Source organism: Nerophis lumbriciformis, linkage group LG39 (genome assembly GCF_033978685.3).
Source record: "Nerophis lumbriciformis linkage group LG39, RoL_Nlum_v2.1, whole genome shotgun sequence".
NCBI lineage: Eukaryota > Metazoa > Chordata > Actinopteri > Syngnathiformes > Syngnathidae > Nerophis > Nerophis lumbriciformis.
Window position 1 is genome coordinate 14,747,501 of NC_084586.2, and position 15,000 is coordinate 14,762,500.

At 37.5% G+C, this 15,000-nt stretch overlaps 1 protein-coding gene across 2 annotated transcripts in view; it reads right to left on the reverse strand.

Annotated features, from left to right (window-relative positions):
• Positions 1-15,000, reverse strand: part of cyth1b (cytohesin 1b) — a 56,452-nt gene that overhangs the window by 31,027 nt on the left and 10,425 nt on the right. The window contains exon 1 of one of the 2 annotated variants that reach the window (XM_061931759.2): positions 12,210-12,422. The exons of the other annotated variant lie outside the window; for it this stretch is intronic. Coding sequence (XP_061787743.1) covers positions 12,210-12,237 — 28 coding nt within the window. The 5' untranslated portion in view covers positions 12,238-12,422. Of the gene's footprint in view, positions 1-12,209; positions 12,423-15,000 lie in introns of those variants that run through there. 2 annotated transcript variants of the gene reach the window in all.

A 15,000-nucleotide genomic window follows, 5' to 3' on the forward strand; every position in this document is an offset into this window, starting at 1 on the left:
TAACTGCATCATCAAGCCTACATGAACTCCATGGTGTTCATGGATGAATAGTCTCTCCTATTGCTATTGTACAATATTTTTTAGCTATAGTTACATTAATCATTAGTAATGTAGTAGCCTAGTTTTGAATGGCAGGGTCCCTGATATCGCATGTTGATAAAAATATAACATTTACATAATAAAAATCAACTACAGGCTTCCTAAATGCTGTAATAAATTAAGCATGATGAGTTGAGCATATGTCAGCATGTGGCCCCACTTTTAACTCTTTTTTTTCAAACACTTATTGCAAACGCTTACCGTACTTACAGTAAGTCATTATTTTAGTATCTCAGGTAACTAGGATTGTTTTGTTTTTACTTTACGGAAAAAATATCGAGATATATATCGCATACCTGCCAACTTTTGAAATCAGAAAAACCTAGTAGCCAGGGTCCAGGGGCCGCAGGCCCCGGTAGGTCCAGGACAAAGTCCTGGTAGGGAATTCAGGGGGGCTTCGCCGACGCAAAATGATTATTAGCATTCAGACAGGTTAAAATGTTGCTAAAACCATCACTTTTCTATCAGTCACAGTGACTTTTCAAAACAAAAATATTACAGCAAAAATCATATGGGTTGATTGATATGTTTATTCTGTAAGCTAACTTCAATAGTTTGAAATTATTTTGTTTTGAACATGTTATCGTTATCACAAATAAAAAGATATACTGTACACAGAAATACATTTTGATTTGATTTATTGTTTATGTAATAAAAGATTTACTTAAAATTTTATGTTTTGTGAGTTTTTTTATGTTACGAACTGTACTTACCGGCGATGTAAACCGAAGGAGACATTTCCGTAATGAAAGCTGCAACACCCTTTTTAGATCCCATCATCACTGCAGCATTATCGGCAGCAAAGCAAACCAAATTCTGCCAAGGAATTTCGTTTGAGTCTATTTCTTCCGCGAGTATTTTGTAAATGTTTTCGCCTGTGGAAGCCGTATTGCATTCCCTCAAAGACAGAAGTACTGACAATACTTTTCCAATGTCGTCATCGAAATATCGAACACAAATGGGGTACAGTTTTACATCGTCATAATCGGTGCTGCCGCCAGTCGACATGCTAAATGGTTCCGTCTTCATGACATCGGCCATACTTTTTGAGGATTCTGTTCCAAGACACTGAATCATCCATATTTTTTGGCGATTTTCGAGTCGGGAAACATTTTCCGAAATAACTGTCCCATGTGATCAGCCAGTGCGATTGGAAGTCCATGCTCAATTATTGCCTCCGTAAATAAAACTCCGGCATTTATCACATCCAAAGAATCTGTTTGGGCGACGAAAAACGTTGAAAGTTTTCCACTTGTATCGCTAGCAACGGCATTAGACTTGTGTTTTTTTGTCCCAGCGTGGTCTTTTACATCGCTAATTCCTCCGTGTCCGATCGAAAAATCTTGTCTGCACAAGGTGCAATTCGCGTAGTTTTCACCCTTTTTGAACGGATAATTATTCCCGGATAGGCTTTTGAATATTCTTCACGGAATGACTGCAGTTTTCTTTTCGGTTTAAGACTCGTTTGCGATTTTTCTCCGGCTGATTCCATGATCGTTTGCTCGTTTGGAAACAATGGCAACTGGTGCCTCGTGATTGCCAGCGGTGCTATAAATAGCCTCGCGCATGGCATTCGGAATGGCTCGATAGGAAGTTGCGGGAAGCAGTGTCGATTGTCATTGTTGTTACGCGATTTCGTGAATAAAACTTTTTTTTTTAAATATTTTTTTAATTAATGAAAAACTGTATTTTTTAATCACTGCAACCGTAACCCGGAATAGGTTGATGAAAACCGTACTAATTACGGGAAAACCGGAGTAGTTGGCAGGTATGATATCGTATATCACCATTCAGCAAATGGAGCGGAAAACACAACCAAAAGTTGTAGGCTTCTTCACACGACGAAGCCGGCCTACTCCACCACAGTCTGTAGTCTATTGCCCCCCCCCCAGGCGGTGGTGGCAGCGACAAGGTGGAGACGTGATGGCGACAAATTGTTAGGTGCCCAAATATTCACACCAATAATCTTGGCACATAGATGAAAAAAAATAAACATTAACTTAAGGGGGGGGGCATGAAAAAATGTGTGTCCCTGAGTAGGGATGTCCCGATCCAGGTTTTTGCACTTCCGATCCGATACCGATATTGTTTTTGCATTTCCGATCCGATACCGATACTGACCGATACCGATACTGACCGATACTGGCCTATCCGAGCATTTATTAAAGTTTAAAGTTATTTAGCCTACTTAGTTGTCAGAATCATGTTGAAAAGGGTTTTAGTACTCTTGATAACAACTAGCCAGCTGAATTAGGGGAGTTTGAATAATACACAATGGTTGGTAACAAGAAACGGACCTGTTTATTCAAGGATAAACACAAAATAGACAAAATTATACATGACAAACAGAAATGGCATCATTGAACTAGGGCTGGGCGATATGGCCTTTTTTTAATATTGCGATATTTTAAGGCCATATTGCGATACACGATATATACCGTATTTTCCGCACTATAAGGCGCACCGGATTATTAGCCGCACCTTCTATGAATTACATATTTCATAATTTTGTCCACCAATAAGCCGCCCCGGACTATAAGCCGCGCCTACGCTGCGCTAAAGTGAATGTCAAAAAAACGCTGCGCTAAAGTGAATGTCAAAAAAACAGTCAGATAGTTCAGTCAAACTTTAATAATATATTGAAAACCAGCGTTCTAACAACTCTGTCCCAAAATGTACGCAAATGTGCAATCACAAACATAGTAAAATTCAAAATGGTGTAGAGCAATAAATAGCAACATAATGTTGCTCGAACGTTAATGTCACAACACACAAAATAAACATAGCGCTCACCTTCTGAAGTTATTCTTCATTCGTAAATCCTTCGAATTCTTCGTCTTCGGTGTCCGAATTGAAAAGTTGCGCAAGCGTGGGATCCAAAAATGGCCGGCTCCGCCTCGTCGAAGTCATCGGATTCAGTGTCGCTGTTGTTGTGCAGCAGTTCTGTGAATCCTGCCTTCCGGAAAGCTCGGACCACAGTTGTGACCGAAACTATCTGCCCAGGCATTTACGATCCACTGGCAGATGTTGGCGTATGTCGACCGGCGCTATCTGCCCGTCTTAGTGAAGGTGTGTTCGCCTTCGGAGCTGTGTGAAAAAAGCCACCCGGCCTCTTCGCGTAAACTTCCCTTAACCACTCGCTCATCTTTTCTTCATCCATCCATCCCTTCGAGTTAGCTTTTATGATGACGCCGGCTGGAAAGGTCTCTTTTGGCAAGGTCTTCCTTTTGAATATCACCATGGGTGGAAGTTAGCATGGCAAGCTAGAACCACAGTGAAGGATGACTTCTCATTCCCTGTGGTGCGAATATTCACCGTACGTGCTCCCGTTCCACAGTGCAGTTCACAGGAATATCAGTTGCTGTGAAATACGGTAGTAATCCGTGTGCGGATGGAGAGATTGCGTCTTTTTATGAACCGGATCGCTTAGTAGGAGCCATTTTGTGGTCTTTACAGATGTAAACAGGAAATGAAACGTACGGTGATATCCGCGCGTTTTTTCTTCTTCTTCCGGGGGCGGGTGGTTGCTTAAAGCGCTTCCTGTTCTATGGGGGCGGGTGCTTTCCTTGGCGGTTGCTTGCGTAGAAGAAGAAGCGCTTCCTGTTCTACCGGGAAAAAAGATGGCGGCTGTTTACCGAAGTTGCGAGATCGAAACTTTATGAAAATTAATCGTAATAAAGCGCACCGGGTTATAAGGCGCACTGTTAGCTTTTGAGAAAATTTGTGGTTTTTAGGTGCGCCTTATAGTGCGGAAAATACGGTATATCTCGATATTTTGCCTTAGCCTTGAATGAACACTTGATGCATATAATCACAGCAGTATGATGTGTTTTGATTGATTGATTGAGACTTTTATTAGTAGGTTGCACAGTGAAGTACATATTCCGTACAATTGACCACTAAATGGTAACACCCAAATAAGTTTTTCAACTTAAATTGATTCATGATTAAGGCTGAAACGACGCGTCGACGTAGTCGACGTCATCGGTTACGTAAATACGTCGACGCCGTTTTTGTGCGTCGGCGCGTCGCATATTTACGTCACACTACTGTCATGGCGGAGCGCAAAGCAGACGATGCGAGCGAGGGGAAAAAAGCACGCCAAAAGTCGTCAAAAGTGTCCGAGTATTTCAATAAACGGCCTAATAATGTTGTTGTATGCACACTGTGTCGAGCGGAAATGGCCTATCATAGCAGCACAACGGCTATGAACGAACATTTGAAAAGAAAACCCCCGACAGCGTTCTTGCCATCACCATCAACAAGTCAATCGTCCGCGTGCGTATACGTTGTCATTATTACACAAAAACATGAATGTGTCATTTGTATCTGCGTTGTAAATTCATAAACTAAAGCACCGTTTGCTCTGAGAGGCGCGTTTGGCGTGCCTGTTCAGTGTTTACAAAGACGCGCTCCTCTTTAACGCTGTGGAGAGGCGGCGGCGGCGGCGAGCGAGCGGCGAGGCGGGGCGCGCCGGGAGCGACACCGCAAGAGACAGGGGACGACGAGCGAGCGAGGAAGAGGAGCTGAAAAGCGAGGAAAGAAAGAGAAAAGAGTTGGAAGAGAAAAGACTTTGTGTAAAATTAAAAGATTGTAAACCTGGCAAAGCCGTCTGGCGTTCAGTCTGTCGGTCCTGAAAGAACCCCACGGCACAAGACGTGTCACAAACGCTAACGTTAATTAGTTGTGCAAATACCTTTTACAACATTAACAGTTACATATACTATGTACAAACCAACAATTAACTTTCACTTTAATCATACTATCATTGTGTTATTAAGCAAAATAAGCAATACTTTTACTTTTGTTGAAATGTTTACACTGTACACTTTTTTGTATTGGATGTTTAGCTTTATTTTTGCACATTTTAGCAAATAAGCAATACTTTTACTTTTGTTGAAATGTTTACACTTGTTACAGAATATTTCCGTTTTGCACTTTTTTGTATTGGATGTTTATCTTTATTTTTGCACATTTTAAAGCAAAATAAGCAATACTTTTACTTTTTAAATGCTTATACTATTCCAGAATATTAAGATTTGCACTGGATGTTTACTTTTATATTTGCACATTAAAAAGCAAATAAGCTACTTTTAATTTTGTTAAATGTTAAAAGTTTTAAATGTTTACATTGTTACAGAATATTTTGTCATGTTGTTGTCAATGTTGACTGAGTGGCCATACTTTTTTTTTTGTAAATAAAAGCCATGCCTTTTGAAAAAACTGGCCTACATTTATTTTTTCCTCTTCATTTTAAATAAAAAAAATAATCGGTAAAAGGAAAAATAATCTATAGATTAATCGAAAAAATAATCTATAGATTAACCGATTAATCGAAAAAATAATCTATAGATTAATCGATAGAAAAATAATCGTTAGCTGCAGCCCTATTCATGATACAGATATATACTATCAGATATATACTATCATCATAATACAGTCATCACACAAGATAATCACATTGAATTATTTACATTATTTATAATCCAGGGTGTGGAGGGGGGCGTCGGATGTAAGTGTCAAAAAGACGGCCAAAAGAGTTTGATATGAGAATAAATCTAAAGTTAAAATATAGGGTAGAAATGCACCCATTTGCAGGAAATGTAGTCTTGATTTTAAAAATTTTCTTTCAAGGCTTGCATGTCTACATTAAAACATTCTTCTTCATACTGCATTAATATATGCTACTTTTAAACTTTCATGCAGAGAAGGAAATCACAACTAAAAAAATCACTAATTTTTTCATACGGTGTTGATGTGGAAATTTTTGCCTCGGCATTTTGATGGTGTGGGCGTGTGGCACCGAATGGAGATAAGCGTCTCGTCAGACGTCACAATATTTGAACAATGATGACGAAAACTGTTTTCTCTGTCGTGTCCGTGTGTCGAAAAGTGTTATGCACTTATTTTTTTATTTGATTTTGTGCGTGGCATAGATTTGCTATGCGCAGAGGACGCTTAAACAGTGCGCAATTGCACAGGCGAGCACCTTAGAGGGAGCGTTACTCGCACGGCTGCGCTAGCATCACAGCTAACGTTAGCCATGCTGCTACCTCTCTGCTCGGGGAGGACGTATACGTATGTGACGTATGACGTGACAGTATGTGACGTGTGTAAGAAGGTGCACTTGCTGTCTGTGAGAGGGAGACACAGGAAAGAGTGAGAAGAGCCTGTCGTGTAATGCCAGCAGCTAAAAGCAACTGCGTGAGAATTCACAGACCTGTGGATGTGTTGAAGGTGTGCTGGAAAATGCGGAACGGAAATTACGGAGCAGCAGAAAAGTGGAATGTATTATTTAAATCGGTGCGTTGGAAAACACGGACCGGAGTTTTTTTTTTAAACTGGATCTGGATCGGCATTTTCCCATGCCTTGCCGATACGCAATTTTTGGCAAATATCGGTGTGTGAAGTTTAGCTCGGTAAACAGACTGAAAATCAGGTTCCTTCAGAGTTAGGAGGTGGTTTCATATGCTGGGACTCTTGACGTGTGTGTTGTAATGTAAAGAGTTGGAACTAATTAAAAAAAAACTAATAATGTAATCACCACCGCTTCAAACATACAACATCTCAATAGTTAGGCAGATCATTGTTGTCATCACATGCTAATGCCCACAAATGAAAGATGGGAAGGGGCAGGGTGGCAGCTGACCCAGGCCCCCAGGCCAAAACAGTTTAGTCGGGGAAGAAAAAAAAAAGGAAAGTGTTTTGACTCGTTTGGTCATCCATCTGGCAACCGCCAGAATGCAGGAATTGTCCCTTCCACAGCAGCTGGCGCATAGGACGGCCAGCTCGGCACAACGTGATATAATCTTGAGGTTATGGTGAGAGACTGGACGCATTCACTAGGAGGAAAGACTAAAGTGCACTGCAGACACGTGGCTGCTGGAGGGAAAGACTGAGCCGATGATGATGTTGACCAGAGGGCCACAACATTAGGTACACCTACACAATCACCCAACACTAGTTCTTAGTCCCTGTGCAAAGTTAAGATATGGTGCTTGTAGTCTACACACTGGAGGTGGGGAATCTTTGGGAACCTCGCAATTCGATTACGATTCAGGATCTACGATTTTATTTTTAAAAAATCGATTATCAATACATCTTTAATCTCTCGTGAGGTGGCTCGGTGCAGTCAGACACATTTTAGAACTGTCTGCATTACTTTATTTACAATAAATACATTATCAATTATTGATGTTTACTAATCAATTTTATAATCGTCCATCTCTGAATCGCGATGCATCTAAAAGTGTAATATTTCCCCCACTTCGAGTCTACACAGAGGCAGCATAGTTGTAATTTCCTGTATAAACTAGGGCAGCAATCATTAATCATTAAATCGATTGATTCAATCAGAAAAAAGCTTAAGTTTATATGCTGTTGCTTCGATTGATAGTTTAATAAATGTAACTCAAAAATGTTTATAAAAATCGGGACCGCATAAAAGAAGGTAAAGGGCAATTAAAAGGTAAAACAAAGTTAAAGGAGAAGGTTACAAGAAGGTCAATAGAAGACAAAAGGTAAAAAAAGAAGGTAAAAGAAGGTAAAGGGTAGATAGAAGGTAAAATAAGGTAGAAATGTTAGCTAGAAGGTAAATAAAAGGTAAAAGAAGATAAAACAATTTAAATAAAATGTAAAAGATGGTAAAACAGTAACTGGGTAAAGGTAAAAGAAGGTAAATAAAAGGTACAAGGTATATAAAATGTAAAACAAAGGTAAATAGACGGTGAAACATGTTAAATAGAAGGTAAAAGAAGGTAACGGGTAATTAGAAGGTAAAACAAAGGAGAAGGTTACAAAAAGGTCAATATAAGGCAAAATAAGGTCAAACATAAGGTAAACAGAAGGTAAAACATGTTAATTAGAAGGTAAAAGAAGGTAAAAAATGTTAGCTAGAAAGTAACTAAAAGATAAAACAAGGTAAATAGAAGTTAAAACAAGATGAATAGAAGGTAAAAGAAGATAAAGGGTAATTAGAAGGTAAAGCAAAGGAAGTTACAAAAAGGTCAATAGAAGGCAAAAGAAGGTAAAATATAAGGTAAACAGAAGGTAAAACAAGTTAATTAGAAGGTAAAAAAAAAATGTAAAAGGTAAATAGAAGGTAACAAAAGGTAAAAATGTTATCTAGAAAGTAACTAAAAGATAAAACAAGGTAAGTAGAAGGTTAAATAAAAAGGTAAAAGAAGCTTGAAAAAGGTAAATAGAAGCTAAGAGAAAATAAATAAGGGAAAAAGATTCAACAAGAACATAACTATAAGTTAAATAAAAGGTAAATAGAAGGTGAAAAAAAAGGTAAATAGAAGCCAAAAGAGGTAAAAAAATATATATATATGAGACAAATAGAAGATAAAAGAAGTGTATCACGGTTATGGCTAGTACAAACATATTTGTTTATTTCAACTATTTACCCTAAAATACGCATTATTGATTAATCAAACTCAGATAGATTACTAAAACAATCGATAGCTGCAGTCCGAGTATGTTTTAGTTGCTATATTTAAACACACTGAACTGGACTATTTACTCTCCACGGTACTGTTATTAAAGAGTATTTCAGTCCAAATGTCAGAGGAGTGGTGACAGGAAGCATAACTAAACGTCACTCACTTCAAAGCCTTTGATGACGCTAAAACGGTCCGGCATGTCGAGACTACCGGTATTTTTAAAACGAAAAGCCACTAAAATGCAAACTTTGAAAAAGGGCCCATTATAACCGTGACAGGCTAATCAATGAGCATAGAAGCTCATCAAGTGTGGCCTCAGTCCAAGTTGACTAATAAACTAGAGCTGCAATCATTAATCATTAAATCGATTGAGTCGATCAGAAAAAAGTTTAAGATCTGTTGCTTCGATTGATAGTTTAATGAATGTAACTCAAAAATGTTTATAAAATCGGGACCGCATAAAAGAAGGTAAAACATGTGAAATAGAAGGTAAAAGAAGGTAAAGGGCAATTAAAAAGGTAAAACAAAGTTAAAGGAGAAGGTTACAAGAAGGTCAATAGAAGACTAGGGCTGCAACAACTAATCGATTATAAAAATTGTTGGCGATTAATTTAGTCATCGATTCGTTAGATCTATGCTATGCCCATGTGCAGAGGCTACTTTTTTTATTTTTATAAACCTTTATTTATAAACTGCAACATTTACAAACAGCTGAGAAACAATAATCAAAATAAGCATGGTGCCAGTATGCTGTTTTTCCCCCCAATAAAATACTGGAAAGGATAGAAATTTAGTTTGTCTCTTTTATCCGATTATTAATCGATTAATCGAAGTAATAATCGACAGATTAATCAATTATCAAATTAGTTGTTAGTTGCATCCCTATAGAAGACAAAAGAAAGGTAAAAAAAAAAAAAGGTAAACAGAAGGTAAAAAGTTTATTGGAAGGTAAAAGAAGGTAAAGGGTAAATAGAAGGTAAAATAAGGTAGAAACATTAGCTAGAAGGTAAATAAAAGGTAAAAGGTAAATACAATTTAAATAAAAGGTAAAAGATGGTAAAAAAGTAAATGCGTAAAGGTAAATAAAAGGTACAACACGGTATATAAAATGTAAAACAAAGGTAAATAGACGGTTAAACATGTTAAATAGAAGGTAAAAGAAGGTAAAGCGTAATTAAAAGGTAAAACAAAGGAGAAGGTTACAAAAAGGTCAATAGAAGGCAAAAGAAGGTAAAAAAAAAAAGGTAAACAGAAGGTAAAACAAGTTAATTAGAAGCTAAAAGATAGTAAAATGTAAATAGAAGGTAACAGAAGGTAAAAAAATTAGCTAGAAAGTAACTAAAAGATAAAACAAGGCAAATCAAAGTTAAAACAAGGTAAATGGAAGGTAAAATAAGGTAAAGGGTAATTAAAGGAGGGTAAAACAAAGGAAAAGGTTACAAAAAGGTCAAAGGAAGGCAAAAGAAGATAAAATATAAGATAAACAGAAGGTAAAACAAGTTAATTAGAAGGTAAAAGGTAAATTAAAGGTAACAGAAGGTAAAAATGTTAGCTAGAAAGTAACTAAAAGGTAAAACAAGGTAAATAGAAGACAAAACAAGGTAAATAGAAGGTAAGAAAAAATAAAGGAAAATTATTCTAAAAGAACATAACTATAAGTTAAAGGAAAGGTAAATTGAAGCCAAAAGAGGTTAAAAAATTTTTTAAGACAAATAGAAGATACAATAAGTGTATTATGGTTATGGCAAGTGCAAACATATTTGTTTATTTCAACTATTTACCTTAAAATACGCATTATTGATTAATCAAACTCAGATAGATTACTAAAACAATCGATAGCTGCAGTCCTAGTATGCTTTAGTTGCTATATTTAAACACACTGAACTGGACTATTTACTATCCACATTACTGTTATTAAAGAGTATTTCAGTCCAAATGTCAGAGGAGTGGTGACAGGAAGCATAACTAAACGTCACTCACTTCAAAGCCTTTGATGATGTTAAATCGGTCCGTCATGTCGAGATTATTTTTAAAACGAAAAGCCACTAAAAAGGCAAGCTTTGAAAAAGGGCCCATTATAACCGTGACAGGCTAATCAATGAGCATAGAAGCTCATCAAGTATGGCCTCAGTCCAAGTTGACTAATAAACTAGAGCTGCAATCATTAATCATTAAATCGATTGAGTCGATCAGATATTCTGTTGCTTCGATTGATAGTTTAATGAATGTAACTCAAAAATGTATATCGAATCGGGACCGCATAAAAGAAGGTAAAACATGTTAAATAGAAGGTAAAAGAAGGTAAAGGGCAATTAGAAGGTAAAACAAAGTTAAAGGAGAAGGTTACAAGGTCAATAAAAGGCAAAATAAGGTTAAAAAAAAAAAGGTAAACAAAAGGTAAAACGTTTATTAGAAGGTAAAGGGTAAAAAGAAAGTAAAATAAGGTAAAAATGTTAGCTAGAAGGTAAATAAAAGGTAAAAGAAGGTAAATAGAATTTAAATACAAGGTAAAACAAGGTAAATAGAATGTAAACATGTTAAATAGAAGGTAAAGGACAATTGGAAGGTAAAACAAAATTAAAGGAGAATGTTACAAGACCAATAGAAGGCAAAGAAGGTAAAAAAAAAAAAAGGTAAACAGAAGGTAAAACAAGTTAATTAAAAGGTAAAAGAAGGTAAAGGGTAAATAGAAGGTAAAAATGTTAGCCAGAAAATGAATAAAAGGTAAAATAAGGTAAATAGTATTTAAATAAATGGTAAAATATGGTTAAAAAAAAAGTAAATGGGTAAAGGTAAAATAAGATATATAAAAGGCAAAAAAAGGTTAAATAGAAGGTAAAACAAAGTAAATAGAAAGTAAAACAAGGCAAAAGAAGCTTAAAAAAATATAAATAGAAGCTAAGAGAAAATAAATAAGGGAAAAATATTCTAAAAGAACATAACTATAAGTTAAATAAAAGGTAAATAGAAGTGAAACGGTAAATACAAGGTAAAGAGAAGGTAAATAGAAGCCAAAAAAAAAGACAAATAGAAGAAAAAAGACTAAATAAAAAGGTAAATAGTGGCAAGTACAAAAAATTGTATTTCAACTATTTACCCTAACATACGCATTATTGATTAATCAAACAAACTCAGATATATTACTAAAACAATCGATAGCTGCAGTAATACTTAGTTGCTATATTTAAACACACTGAACTGGACTATTTACTATCCACGTTACTGTTATTAAAGAGTATTTCAGTCCAAATGTCAGAGTAGCAGTGACAGGAAACCTAACTAAACGTCACTCACTTCAAAGCCTTTGATGACGTTTAAAACGGTCCGTCATGTCGAGACTATTTTTAAAACGAAAAGCCACTTTAAAAAAAACTCAAGCTTTGAAAAAAGGGCCCATTATAACCCACCCATCCATCCATTTTTTACCGCTTGTCCCGTGACAAGCTAATCAATGAGCACCGAAGCTCATCAAGTGTGGCCTGGGTCCAAGTTGACTAATAAAGGCTCGCTTGTGTGCCGTCGACAAAGAGCTTGGCCGCAGCTCGACATTAGTTGTGTTTACACACTTTCAGCGACATTTAAAGACAGGAAACAGTTGACCATCGCTGAGGTTTAACCGGCATTAGCTGCTAATTAGCTAACATGCTAGCTAAGTTGACAACTTACCGACACCGTCTTCCGACTTCAAAACCATGGTTCGCTTCTCCACTCGACGACGCACGCGTTCGAAAGAGGCTAAATGAGGGACTTTGAGTTTAAAAAGTACGGGTGAAGGGCCAAAAGTAGGGTATTTAATTGTTGACCGGGTTAAAACTGGTAAGTGGGACGAGAAGACTGCAGTGTAGTGTAGGGCTCAGGAGTGGGCGTGGCTTTGGGATGCCGCAGCCAATCAGAGGGCGGATTCTAATCACAATGGCGGACTGGGGGATTTGTAAAGAGGGTGATTCTTACTTTTACAAACTAATCGTGGAGTTTTTCTCGTGGGATTATGAAACTACAAGCGTGTGCTCACAGGTTTGGACGCTTAACTGATTTTTATTCATTCAGTAAGTGTGACAGATGCAAAACCGTCACTCAACAATGCAGTGATGTCCAATGTGTGGGTCCGGGGCCATTTCCGGCCCGCGCCACATTCATAAAATACTAAAACATAAACAAGTGCAATAAAAGGTGAGATATAACGAAAAATAAGTTGAAATTTTGACTCTAATAACGCAAAGCTGCCATGCAGGCTGTTTTTTACTTTAAAGCTGTCAATGCTGAAAAAAAAATTAAAAATAATAATACATCAATGTCGTTATGAATTATTGCCTTCACATCAGATATTCCACTTTGAAATATGATATGGAGAAAATATTGCATATTTAGGAGCGTTTGCCATAAAAAAATACTAAGTTTTCTTTGACCAAAAGGGCACAAAACAAATAAACAAAAAAAATCCTATTAAAAAATGATAATAGATGGATAGATCTGAAGTTGATCTAGATTTATGTGTTGAAAGTAAAAAAAAAAATAATGTGTTAAACTTTTTTGAATTATGTATTGTTATTTCTTTTTTTTGTTAATTTAATTGATGTATTTGTAGATCAGACTCAGAATCAGAATCAGCTTTATTGTCATTACGCAAGGTAACGAGATTGAGGCCATTCCATACAGTGCGATGTGTGCATGCTAGAAAAACAATGTGCAAATATATAAAAATATAAAAAAAATGTAGAAGTGCAATGAATATGGTGTGAAATGAATATATACATGAAAAAAAAAACAAAAAAAAACAGGGTGGTTGGTGGAATGGGTTATTGCACCGAAGAGAAGGCAGTTATGAGGGACAATGGGGCAGTCCGTTCAGGATGGTTATGGCCCTGGGGAAGAAGCTGTTCTTTAGCCTGTTTGTTTTGGTTTTAATGCACCTGTAGCGCTTCCCAGAGGGCAGCAGGTGGAACAGGTCAGAGCCAGGGTGGGTGCTGTCCTTGATGATGGCACTGGCTCTGTTGAGGCAGCGGGAGGTGTAGATGTCCGTCAGAGAGGGGAGAGGGCGGCCGATGATCTTCTGAGCCGTCTTGACCACTCTTTGCAGCCTCTCCCTGTCTGCTGCAGTGCAGCTGCCGTACCATACCGTAATACAGTAGGTCAGCAGGCTCTCGATGGACGAGCGGTAGAAGGTCAGCAGCAGGTCAGGCTTCAGGTTGTACTTCCCGAGGACTCTAAGGAAGTGTAGCCGCTGCTGAGCCTTCTTGATGATTGATGTGGTGTTGACTGTCCAGGAGAAGTCATTTAGAGATGTGGACTCCAAGGTACCTGAAGGTGTGGACCCTCTCTACACGCTCGCCGTTGATGTAGAGGGGGGCAGGGTCGGTGCTGCTCCTCCTGAAGTCGACGATGATCTCTCTGGTCTTGCTGGTGTTGAGAGCGAGGTTGTTCTCCGAAGACCAGGCCGTCAGCTTCAGGACCTCCTCTCTGTAGGCAGCCTCGTCACCCCTGGAGATGAGCCCGACCACTGTGGTATCGTCGGCGAACTTGACGGTAAGGTTGTCACTGTGGGCCGGACTGCAGTCATGGGTGTAAAGGCAGTAGAGGAGGGGGCTCAGCACACAGCCCTGTGGGGAGCCGATGCTCAGCGTGCGGGAGATACTACTTTGTTTTGTTTTTTTGCTGTTTCTTTCTTTTTTTGGGGGGGGGGGTATGGTTGGGATATAAACAAAAAATATTTTGACATTTAGGGCAGACAACAGATATATGATGTATGTGAAAATGATGTAATGGATAGGAATGTCTGATGCTGGATGTCAATAAAAATTAAAAATAAAAATAAATAAAAAATAAAAAACTTTTATGAGTGGGGCCCTTTTGAATCCCTGAGAATGTTGGGGATTTTTTTTTAAACGTCTGCGTAAAAAAAAAAAAAAAAGAATTAAAATCAATGTTGTTATGAAATGTATGAAACTTTTTTGAATTATGTATTATTATTTCTTTTTTTGTTAATTTAATTGATGTATTTGTAGATACTACTTTGTTTTTTTTTGCTGTTTCTTTCTTTTTTTGGGGGGGGGGGGGGTGGTATGGTTGGGATATAAACAAAAAATATTTTGACATTTAGGGCAGACAACAGATATATGATGTATGTGAAAATGATGTAATGGACAGGAATGTCTGATCCTGGATGTCAATAAAAATCAAATGAAAAAATCAAAATCAAAATACTTTTATGAGTGGGGCCCTTTTGAATCCCTGAGAATGTTGGGGATTTTTTTAAACCGTCTGTGTTAAAAAAAAAAAAAAGAATTAAAATCAATGTTGTTATGAATTATTTACCTATTTAAGGCTCCAATTACAGCGCACGCACACACACGCACACACACACACACACACACGCACACACACACACACACACACACACACACACACACACAAAAAAAAAGGTTACAAAGAATCCACAAGACTTGCAACAGAGGGGAGA